We start from the raw sequence: 12,315 nt of genomic DNA, 5'->3' as shown, positions 1-12,315 counted from the left end.
CAGATCAGCCAGACTGCAGGGAGGCGCACGGCAGGTATGTACCACAGAGTCACACAGGCTCCAAGGGAGGCTGGGGCATGATTTCAGTGGGTTCACCTGCCACCTATGTATCCATCCCAGAGGCACCCTGGCTACAGGCAATGTTCATGGCACGCAGATCATGGTATATTGTAGACATCGACATACCACTGAAGGGCCTTGGCTAAAGTGGAGCACAGAGGTACGAAGAGCATGTGATACTGGAGTCACTTGCGTATGTGCCACAGGGACGTTTGCAGCACCAGTGGAGCCCAGGGTGGCATGAACAGCATGGCACAATGTAGTCAGCCACGTACCACAGAGGTGGAGTGGCACAAACAGTTTATGATGCTGAATTCACCCGAGCACTATCCTTGGGCAGAGTGGCACGGAGATCAGTGACAACCTCTTGGTGCTTGTACTGCCAACACTGACTGGCCATGAGCCAGAGCCATACGGCCATGCCACTGGCAGCCCGGGCAAACAATATATGCTGTGCCTGGCTGCCCAGAAACAAGGCACAAACAAGACTTGATAACGTAAAGTTCACATAAAGGAAAGGCAAGCAAAAAATAAACTCTAGAGGAGAAAAGAAGAAACATTATGGCTTGCAAGCAAAGCAGAGCAGAGTCCTGCTACCAAGAAACGTGGCTTTTGGGTTAAAATAGCCAAAACCACTGTAGAAAACAGAATACAAAAGAGTACTAGAATGGGACAAAATCACGTGACGGGAAGATCTAGAGTTCTGTCTGAAGGCTGGAGGGCAAGTGTATTAATCTAAAGGCAAGGGGTATGAAAAGGATGGCATTGAAAAATCCACAGTGTCGGAGTTTAACCACGTAAACTGATATTTGAGGATACCTTGACCATCACCTACCCAGCTGGACATTAGGCATAGTTCTCATCTCCCCTTTTTGTCTCCCTCCAGCCCCTCGCTCCGATGAACTACTGTTAACTGTTCTTTTTCCTGTGTTCTTATAATGCTCTTGTAACAGATGTAATTTGTAACTTGTAACGCAACGATCCTCATGTAAAGTGCTCCGATACCACCGGGTCTAGTTAGCGCTATATAAAACTCAAACGAAGAAATAAATAAAATACCAAGGCATAGCGCCTGCTCACCGAGTCTCGGCACTCTGCATCGGAGCACTACACATCAGAGCTGCTGGATAGAGCTATCTGTGTGCACCGAGCTCCGCAGCAGGCCACAGCACATCTGTCACCTGGAGAGTGACCTGGGGGGCAGGTGTCCCAGGGGCACCTTCTGATCTTTGGAAAGAGCAGCTTCTGTACGTACCAATGACGTAAATCATCTTCCATTATTCTGCGCACAGCCCATGTCTCACTGGCACATACATGACCCCAGGGCAGCGCGTTCGTTTTTTTAACACAACAGTGGTGACGTAAGCTGTTCTGCGTCATTAAATTCCTCTTCTTTACTCACTACCCTCCTTCGTATAGTAATAGTCCTAAGGTCTGAGTATCTTAGGTTCTCTATGTACGAACCTTAAGAAACCCGAAGTAACGCGCATTAAGAGACTTCAAACCCTGCGTTATGTTATGTTAATGAGATTTATGAGCGCGCGAATACCCGAGGGTGTTTTGGCACTTAACAGTAAGAAGACGGCAAAGCCTGTGACACCACATGGGTGATATCAAAGGCCATGCCAGCTCCATCCCAAAGCCATCTCGCCTCCTCTGCAGGGACTCACCAGCGTCTTGTAGTCGATCTGCTGCCGGATGAGCTTGTCCTCGCTGAGCGAGTAGCGGGCCTCGCCGGTGATGGAGTCGATGGGCCCTTTCTCCATCTGCTGCTTGATGGCACAGTACAGCATGAAGAGAGGCTCGCCGGCACACTCCTACAACGGGGACATGGGAGAACAATGGGTAAAAGAAGCAGCAGCGAGTCCTATGATCCGAACCCTGAGCTGAGGGACAGGGCCCGAGCGCCCTGAACCCATCATGAACCAGGGACAGGAGGAACTCAGAACTGAGGGGTAAGCACTGTCTTACCAAACCCACCATCATAACCCACAAACAAGACACGCTTTAAAGGTGGAGAGCAGGACCTGACATCAGTGAAGACTACCATCAAACCTAGAGAGAAGGCAACCCCTAGAAATGAAAGTGACATCTGGCCCTTCTAGACTCTACCATCATAACCCAGAAACAAGACAAGCCTTAGAGGTGTGAAACCGAGTCTGACCTTGGTGAACCCCACCATCATAACCCAGAGAGAAGACAACCCCTAGAGCTGAAAAGAGAAATCTGGTCCATCTGAACTCCACCCATCCTAACCCAGAAACAAGACACGCCTTAAAGGAGAGGAGCAGAGTTTGAACCTGTAGAGATAAACGGATCCTAGACCTGAAGAGCAGGCTCAGGCACCGGACCTCCTCTGCCCCATCGCACCAAAACAGAAGCTAAATCCTAGTGGTAAAGATGTGAGTCTGAACCCTGCTGAGCCCTATCACCATAGCCCAAAGAGACATCCCAAATGGCTAAAGGAATAGGAGTGTGACCGTGCTCAGCTCCAGGTAGCTCAAGAGAAGCTCAAACAGATAGTTTATGTGGTGGAAGTCTGATTATACCGAGCGACCATCATAATCCCAAGAAGACAACCCCCAGAGCAAAGAGCGGAGAGACTGGCCACTGCGCTTTTTATAGACCCCTACACTCCTGACATGCACTGAACTCCATTCCCATTTCACTCTCATTTGGGATTTTGTTAGCCACTGGATTTTTCTTCTTCTTCTCCTGCAAAACTGCCTTCCCCTTTGTCTCTCCTTCACTCTTAGAATCAAAATCTCACCTTGAGGAATCGGTACAGCAGGAAGGTAAACCAGTTTGTCAGCATCTTCTCCGCCACGGACTCCGTTCTGCAAAGAAGATGAATTTGGTGAAGACGTTCCCTTTGAACTTCAAAGCAAAGAGCCTTATATATCCATATTCAAGACAGACTAATGATTCTTTGAGGGAATGGTTCAGGAATCCTTGGGGTATTTCTTACCTGCGGAGGAGCAGCTTGGGATGGTTTTTGTTCTCCAGGTTCTTCTCAATCAGGTCTGAAAGCAGCTGCTTTAGCACCACGGTGGCATACTCCATCCTGCCTTGCAGTGTCACCATGGTGAGCGATGCCACGTTTCCACGGTCCCGCATGGAGAAGCTTCGCTGCGCCTCTAAGGTGTGGATGAAGGTCAGCAGGAAAACCTTATTGTTGAGCAGCTGCCCGAAGAGCCGGAGCGCCTTTTCTACGTTCGGAGGAGTCTAAACAGAAGCAGGAAGAAGGAGTACGTGATCGTTATGGGCACTTTCATGGATCACATTTGGTTGGACATTTGTAGATACTCGCTCACTCTCACTTGAACATAGATGGATGCCCGCTTCAACAATCCTAAAGAATGAGCATCTTCAGGGGCCAGAAGCTGCTCCGAACACATCTAATGACTTGGCGCGAAACCCCCCAAAACACAAACAAACGTCCTACTTCATCATTAGAAGAAGTAACTTGGTTTCCTACAGAAGGGCACATTTTCTCCAGCCTCCAAGTACCGTGTTCATTTCCCTTCTGTAGTAAAAGGAGGATAACGCCAACCTGGAGCACTCCAAAAAGGCGAGGTCGGGAGGGCGGTTTGATTCTCTGAAGACAACACTCATGGGTCCCCCCTCACGACTCAGAAGAGGGGGATTCTTTATCTAGTTCTGCTACTTTATGCAAAGGACTATCTCCTCCAACAGCACCCCGAAGGCTACAAAGCTTCTCTCGCCAGTTTATTTATCGGTTCATCAAATACAGTATAGGCGCACAAGTTGAGCCCACAGAGGCATCTAGGCACTGTACAGGGAGGCATGCACGATGGACAGAATCAACAAGAAAGAAGGCAGAGTCAGTACCAATGAAAGGACATCCAGCACCAGAGCCGAAACAAAGGGCACAGTTGTCGAGCATTTATTGGTGAAAAGAGGGCAGAGTGACTCTGCCTTCCGGATGGGGAGGCCTCGATTCAGGGAAGAACTCTTTCTCTGGAGAACTTAGACTACCTGTAATGATCATGGGGTGTTGGAGAGTCTGACAAGTAAAACATGAAACCTGAAAAGGCAGCATTGCTAATCAAGAGGTGATCAATGCAGACTGGGAGGTACAACTGTAACTTTTACCGCAGACACAAGCTCGACGGCACGCCGCGGCACCTGGGCGAGAGGAAGTGGTGGTGCAGACTTGGGGAAGCCATCTACTACTGCGTTTCCACACTGCGGTGCTATGCGACAAGCGCTTGGACCACAGCGTCCTAACCAGTGCTACAATCACATGAGGCCCTTTTATGAGCAGAGAAGTTTGTGATCAGTCGACTCCCAAATGACCAGGGTTTGATATCTCAAGTTCAATGCTTAGTCGAACACCAAACCTAAAAATCACACTCGGACAACCAAGACCAGAGGGGCACTTTCCTCTGCAAGCTTCTCTCACTCATACCAGAGAGTACATTTGGCAGGATGGATTTGCAGAGAGCGCGGTGCTGCTTTAGATGTGTTGGTGAAATGGACTTAGTTGGAGTTGTGGGTGTAAATGTCCTCAGGAATTTTTGTAAGAGACCCAGGATAGGTCCCAAGATAAACTTTACTGCTATAAAAAAAAAAAACGTCAAAAAAATTATGATAATCCACTGAGGTTGTCTGCGCGCTGGTTTCTCAACTGTGAGTCAACGCCTTGGTATCAAAACCGTGGTGGGAATAGAAATTGAAAATCTAATTGAGAGTTGTCGATGGTTGGATTTCAGATTTGCAGTACTCCCTACTGAAGCTCTGTCTGTCTCCAGATGTGTCAAATTGTTTGTCGTCCCTCTGGAGGAAGAAGACAGAACACAGGAGGAGGAAGGAGGGTTGTCTTTCAAGGTAGAGTAGTTCTTTGCTTCCGCTTAGACACAGTTGCTTACTTTGTTTCCGTTGAAGTGAACAGCACAAACAAAATGCACCCAAGTGGAGTTGTATTTCCAGATGACGCAGAAGGGGCCTAGACGTTTCTATGAGAAATTTGAAAGGGGTAAGGTTCCAGGCAAGAGAACAGAGATAAAATATTTTCTACTTTAATTCATAATATGTTTTGCTGCAAATCCTGTTCTGACTTTGTTGATGTTTTCCATAAAGGCAGGCTGAAGTTTAAGGATGCACCGCCTCTGTCCCAGGGTCTCGGAACGGAGACTTCTAATCCCTGGATGCAAACTTGTGAAGGAACACATTGGTTCTAAGACAGATGTGCCTGCTTGTTGCATAGTTCACTGTGAAACGCCTGCAATGGCAGATGTGTACAAAGAACTATACCAGTGGAGCAAGGGTTGTCTCTAGAAGGAACAAGGCCATAGTTAAGAGTGCCACCCATGGAACGGGCAGAGGAAAGGCATGGCTTGACGTGCTGCTGGAAATCATCAGACAAGATTCCTTAGTCGCTTGGGTGCTGTATTTTGGAGACAAATCTATGGAATTTTATTCTGTAGCTAAATAATTGAAGGAGTTTCCAGAGGATTCACCCAGCCACTCATAACTAAGCCTGGACGGTGAACTTCGCTCCGCTCGTGGAGTTTTATGCACTCCGCAGAGCTCGCGGAGTGCAGAAAACTCTGCTTCGCGATGTGCAGCGGAGTTTTTTTCCTCGCGATCGAGCTGCCGCTCGGGTAGAATTTCTACCCGAGCAGCAGAAATACAAACACAAACTGCAGTACGCACTGCACTCCGCCACTTGCGGAACTTCGCAGAGTTTTTTTGTAACTTCGCAGAGTTCGGCGAAGCAAGACTCCACGAACTACGCCCAGGCCGACTAGTGACTACATTCATTTAGAAGGATCCTTACACACGACTGACCCTTTCTGGGAGGACTACATTTTAGGGACACATTTTAGTTCCTCTGCATTTTTTGCAAAGAAGAAAAATGAAAGCTTTATTGCTACTCTGGTACTGAAAATGCTTCTCGAAAAAGGTTAAAAAATATAGTCACCAGCTTAGCGGGTCGTTAAGATCTTTTCACTCTCACGCAGTTACTGAGCATGAAGAGGTAGGTTACAGAAGAACTAGATATAGTGCTTATCAAACACTTGAGGAAAAAGTAGGCCATGTCTATACCTACCAGTGGCCACTGGTTGTGGGATTCACAATTAAAACTTGGACAAACCCCCTTAAATCTGAATAAGCGATGCTGTGTGGATCTGTCGGTCTCCAGGAGAACCCCCATCCATGTGGATTCTGGGGGCGTGGGGTGCTGTCTCTGCAGTAGGTGCCTCTTGACATGAAGTCTTTGCTGTAAACAGCCATTTGCCTTCTTGTTGATGAAACACAGAGAATTTGTAGCCAGCTGCCAGTGACAGCTCGTACACAGGAATAGGGCTTCTTAGAAGACACTATTTATGCCAGGAAATTGAGTGAGCTCAAGGCCTATCTGAACCACACAAGTTCTGTCAACATCTGCCACTTTGAGGACACCTTACTGGCATTCTTGGGCTTGCCAAATACCCATGGATAGAATAACATGAAATTGTTGCGATGGATTTTTGTATCTTATCAGACTGAATATTCTTTAAGCGCTCAGCCTTCGACCAACAAATCCTCCTCCGAGTGGCCTCAAACTAGCAAAACCCACGAAGACCCTCAAAAATCACACGTTAACCCGAGAGAAGTAAGGTTTGAGATTTTCTTCTCACCCTGTTGCCAATGGTGGGTGCTCCACCGTGGAACTGAATACTGAAGGCATATAATCACCAGAATCATAAAATATTACATAGTACTTTGCTAGAGAAATCCAAGGGTCTTCTGCTGCTGAATGAGAGGTTCAAGGGCTTGAGGGAGAATGCTGCAAGGGGTTAACATACTGGTGGCTTCTCAAGGGAACATTTATGCTACTGGTATCTCGGTGCACACAATACATAACAATCAACATATAACCACCCTCATTTCTATCATGCACTGCTCTGCACCAGAGGTACAAGCACATCCACCATCAAATCCCTGTAGGTACATCTTATGTCCTACATCAAAGGGATACCAGCTCCAACCTTCTGCCCACGGGTGTAGAAACTGTATCACAGCGTCCTCCGTCCCAGAGGGACAAGCACATCCACAATTCAACCCACACAGGTATCAAAGGGATACCAGCACTTACCTTCTGTCCACGAGTCCAGAAACTGTCACAGCGCGTTCTGCCCCAGAAAGACAAGATTATCACCCCCTGCCCCCCCACCCTTAAAAAACCTGCTGTGCAGTTTTCTGCCCAAAAGGACAGCGAATCGATAGAAAAACAGACTTCGCCCCATCTCTAGAACCAGTCAAGTACTGGTAAGGATAAACAGGGCAAGAACATAGCCCTCAACATCCACGGTCACCTTCTTGCACCTCAAGACCACAAGCGTGATCTGCCCTAGAAAGACCTGGACATCAGCCAACCTCGCCCCACAATAAGAACCGATCACCAGTGCTCGGCTCCAGAACGACGCGAACTTTGAGCAGCAGGAGTGCGGTGACCGGGCAGCCAAAGCCACCATGTTGGGAACAACCCTGGTTTGCCCAAGACTGTATGGCTGTAAGTCTTCCACTCTGGTCAAAGACCCCACTGGGCAGTGGTTGTCTTTTGGGGAGTTATCGCCCTTCACCCCCAAATATAAGGTAGTGACTTGTAGGGGACCAAGAATAGGCTTTGTATAGGCCATTGTTTTTATCCCAGAAATAAACAGGAACATTAAACGCAGTAGAGGAAATGAAGCTAAGAAAGAGGGGCTCACATCCAGCTCTTTAAGGACGGGGTGCTCCTCGATGCCGGGGAACAGCACCCTCATGGCGTACGTCTTGTAGTCCAGGAAAGGGATCTTCACGCCGTCCATGTTGTTCGTCAGCTCGTTGATGTCGGTCTGAAGCTCGGCAAAAGCTGGAATAGAAATACAACAAATCCTTAAGGCAAGCACCCTGATCCAACAGCTTAACACCGAAGAGGCAGTCTGGGCTCGCGAGAGGCGCAGCACATGGCAGCGTTGGCACGGGCCATCATTTCGATTAATTAACACAAATAAACAAGAGAAGGCCAGGCATGGGAAGGAAAAAAACAATTTTTACAAAAGGATACGAAGGACGTACAATGACAGAACTGAACTCGCACAACCGTAGGTTTTGGATCCTTTGCTCAGCCCTCTGCTCCATTTCCCACGTGTACCTCACAAGGGCCTGAACACAACCTGAAGTCTGCTCCGAGCTGCAAAAATAGTTTCTATGACCATCTCGGTCTGCTCGCCCCGTCCTGATACGACTCGCGCTCTTCTCCCTCCTAGGTTTTCACGGGTTACAGCACATCCCATGTTTTTTTTACTTCTGGGATATACAAACCGGTTCTTGGGTTCCATCTCTACTCCTACCCATGACACCCACTCCGACACCGCTCTAACCGGCCTCCTAATTAACTGCCGCTCAGCAGTAAAGCATGCATCCGATGTCGCCAATCTCATCCAGAGCCAAAAATCGGACCGCTCGATCCTGACTGAATCTTGGCTCAAGGAATCCTCATCACCCTACCTGGACCTCTTAGTCCCGCCCAATCACAACACTGTTAGGCTGGACAGGCATTCAAAGAAAAAAGGAGGAGGCATTGCCTACATCTACTGCTCTGGCCTCCTTGTTACTGAACTTCTGGCGGACCCTATAGACTCCTGTGAATACCTCGCACTCTCCATTTCCAACAACTCCTCCCCAACTGTGCAGACTTCACATCTTTTACCACCCCCCAGGCAAGAATGACACCTTTATTGACCACCGCTTGAAAATCATCACAGCCAAGGTTGTCTAATGACATCTTCCTTGGCGACTTCAACTTGCATTGGAACGATCTTAAGGACCCGCAGGTCAACGCCATCCGAGACTTCCTGGCCGAACCAAGCCCTTACCCAATCATGCTCTTTCCTCACTCATGAGAAAGGTGCCACCCTAGACTGGATCATCGCTAAGGAGCCAGGGGTCAAACTTATCTCTATTGACCCATGTGATTGGTCTGACCACCACGCTATGACCTTCCTCCTGCCCAGCACCCACAAGACACGGACAACCCAGCCCGTGATTCCCAAACGATGGGTTAGAGACACCAAGAACCTTGATCTCGGGAATCTGGCTGCCTGCTGTGAGACTGCCCCCCCTCAGTGCAATTCAGTTAACAACCCCGCGGATCATTATTCCTCAACTATATCCGTTATTCTCGATGATCTCGCTCTGCTAAAACTAAAAAGAACACAGATCAAAGACCGGAGTGCGTGGTTCAACTGGTCCCTCAACAAGGAGAGGAGATCCCTTCGGCAGACTGAACGAAACTGGAAACAGCACCCTTCAGCAACCCACCTAAAGCTTCTCCGACAGGCCAGAAATGCCTACAATAGGAAAACCCTCAACTCTAAAAAAGAATTCTTCAGAGCAGAACTAGAAAAAGCCAAGAACAGACCTCGCAATTTATTTGATTTGGTCAAACACCAATCCAACAAACTAGCAAAAACCTCCAAGGAAACGCCTAAACCCCTAACATCATCCTTCTTCTGCAACAAAATCTCTGCCCTAGGAAACAAACTTATGTCCGCAACTCGCCACCAAAATACATTGGGTCTATCTCTTCTCTCCGTGCTGCCCTCCCAAACTGCACCCAAAAAATAAGCGCACTGGTCCAACTTCAAAGTCTATGATGAACACTATCTCAAACATTATAGCCTCCTTTAACCTGAACAATCACTTCATTGATCCTCTCCCCTCTAACTGCCTAGCTGCCGCCTCAAGCGATCATCCCTTCCTGGACTGCAATAATCAATGCCTCTCTCCTACAGGGCTCGATACATGACTCTCTTAAAGTTGTACATATATTTAAAAAACCTGCGTTGGATCCTGCCTCAGTCGACAACTATAGACCCATATCAAACATCCCACTCATTGCCAAAGTTCTGGAGAAATGTGTGCAACTTAAGTCTGAGAAAGATTCCCTTTGGGGTATTCTCTAGTCATACAATATGTCCAATCATACCTCAGTATTCAACAACTCTACAACACACTTATTGGGTCAGTACCAACAACACCAGAAAATTAATAATTAAACAGAAATTATTTTCCATGAGGAAAAAACATTTTTATTATTATTACACTTGTTCATATAAAATTATATATTAAAAAATCTTGCTAAAAATAGCACAACAATATACACATTAAAAACATCGGTAAATACCAAATCACAAAATACACAAATATTAATAGCAATCTTCACAATAGTATAGCACTTATGTAGGAAGATAATGTACAGATACATTCAATAGTTTGTGAGCAAAAAAGACAGCAACGCGTTTCGGAGGATTGTGTTGATCCACCTGTGTGCAACAGCAGCTGAGCCTACACATCACAAACTTCCACCTTCTAGATGACTTCCAATCCGGGTTCAGACCTGGACACAGCACGGAAACCACCCTCCTCCACATCATGGCTGACACTCTCCAAGCCCTCGACCAAGGCAAAACCTGTCTCCTAATCCTCCTAGACCTATCCTCGGCATTCAATTCAGCTAACCACGAAATACTCATTGAACGACTCAAACTCAGGATGGGTTTGGATGGCACCGTCCTTGAATGGTTTATATCATTCCTCGAAAATCGCTCACAGAGAGTCCTCATCAACTGTAACCTATCCGCTCCCTCTCCGATCACGTTTGGAGTCCCCCAAGGATCAACCCTTTCCCCCACCCTCTTCAATCTTTACCTTGAGCCGCTCACCGAGATGCTACGCACCGCCAATATCTCCAGTCTCATGTATGCTGACGACACACAGATCTACATTAAAATCTCTTCCCATGAAGACATTCTCTCCCTGCATGAGGCCGTGAAGCTGACCACTGGTTCACCGCCAACCAGCTCAAACTGAACGCAAATAAAACTGAGTTTCTTCTAATCTCCCCACCCAAAACAAATCCAGACATCAAAGAATGGATCAAGGCTATCACTGCGCTGAACTGCCCTCCTACCATTGTGGACTCCGCGAAATGCCTTGGAATAACCCTTGGCGGCAGCTTGAAAGTGCGGGGCCATATCAACTCGATGACCAAAACTACCAGAGTTCACCTGAGTTACCTAAGAGACCTGAAACCCTTCCTCGACGCCTCCGACCTAAAAACGGCAAACCAGGCACTAGTCATTTCCAGACTAGAATATGGATGCTCAACCCTCGCAGGTCTTCCCAAGAACTCTCTGGCCCCATTGAATGCCGGCCTCAACGTCGCAGCCAGACTCCTAACTGGTTCAAAGGAACCCAACCACATCTCTCCCCACCTCGAAGCTCTGAACTGGCTTCCCCTTAAGGCCAGAATCCAACTTAAACTGGCCTGCATCACTCACAAGGCGCTTTACTCCAACTCCCCCGCATTTCCCGCCCAGAAACTTGTGATATCCGGAGGAGCCATTAACTCCCGATCTGCCAGAGACCTGTTGCTCCAACCAGCACGCTTCAGGAGAAAAAAAAACCTACATTCGGGCCTTCTCTGGGGCCGCTCCAAGCATTTGGAACCCTCTCCCGCCCGCTATCAGAAGACTTCAGTCTTTGGCTCGCTTTAAAAAGGAGACCAAAATGTTCCTAATGGGCAAATGCCTCGCATAACGATCATATTACAATTACGACAGCGACCTGTTCCACCCTCCACCTCGGCATTATCAATGGCTTTTATGGATACTGTCCCTGCACTCCTGGGTATCCCACTCAAGAGTTCAGACTGCGTGCCTTCCTGTATAATGTATCTACCTGTTGTTTTTATCCCAAAGGTATCAGGGACTTTGCACTGCTTGTTTTCCTTGTATATTGTATCTACCTATTTTTACCCCACTGTTACCCTTCCCTCCTAAATCTTTGTATACCACCCTTCAATCTGGTAAAGCCCTTTGATACCCTCACAGGTCTGGTTCGCGCTCTATAAAACTTTCAAATACATTTCATTTCCAGGCTCCTTATACTAGTCAAGCGTACCACCCTCTCTTCAACCCTACTCTGGCTGCTGCTCACCCTCCAGCCTCCGCCGGCTGCTGCCCACCTTCTGCGCCCTCTGCCAGCTGCTGCCCACACTCCACCCCGTCCGCCAGGCTGCTGCCCACACTCCACCCCGTCCGCCAGGCTGCTGCCCACACTCCACCCCGTCCGCCAGGCTGCTGCCCACACTCCACCCCGTCCGCCAGGCTGCTGCCCACACTCCACCCCGTCCGCCAGGCTGCTGCCCACACTCCACCCCGTCCCCCAGGCTGCTGCCCACACTCCACCCAGTCCGCC

The 12,315-nt window shown here is 48.2% G+C and overlaps 1 protein-coding gene across 1 annotated transcript in view; it reads right to left on the bottom strand.

Moving 5' to 3' along the window:
- The window catches only part of PLXNA3 (plexin A3), a 522,917-nt gene that overhangs the window by 45,058 nt on the left and 465,544 nt on the right, over positions 1-12,315 (bottom strand). The window contains exons 21-24 of the mRNA XM_086940293.1: positions 7,782-7,924; positions 3,029-3,285; positions 2,831-2,897; positions 1,731-1,877 (exon numbers count right to left, since the gene is read on the bottom strand). Of these exons, the coding sequence (XP_086796419.1) occupies positions 1,731-1,877; positions 2,831-2,897; positions 3,029-3,285; positions 7,782-7,924 (614 nt within the window). The remainder of the gene's footprint in view (positions 1-1,730; positions 1,878-2,830; positions 2,898-3,028; positions 3,286-7,781; positions 7,925-12,315) is intronic.

Source organism: Lissotriton vulgaris, chromosome 10 (genome assembly GCF_964263255.1).
Source record: "Lissotriton vulgaris chromosome 10, aLisVul1.2, whole genome shotgun sequence".
Classification (NCBI taxonomy): domain Eukaryota; kingdom Metazoa; phylum Chordata; class Amphibia; order Caudata; family Salamandridae; genus Lissotriton; species Lissotriton vulgaris.
This window is presented reverse-complemented; position numbering and strand designations above follow the sequence as displayed.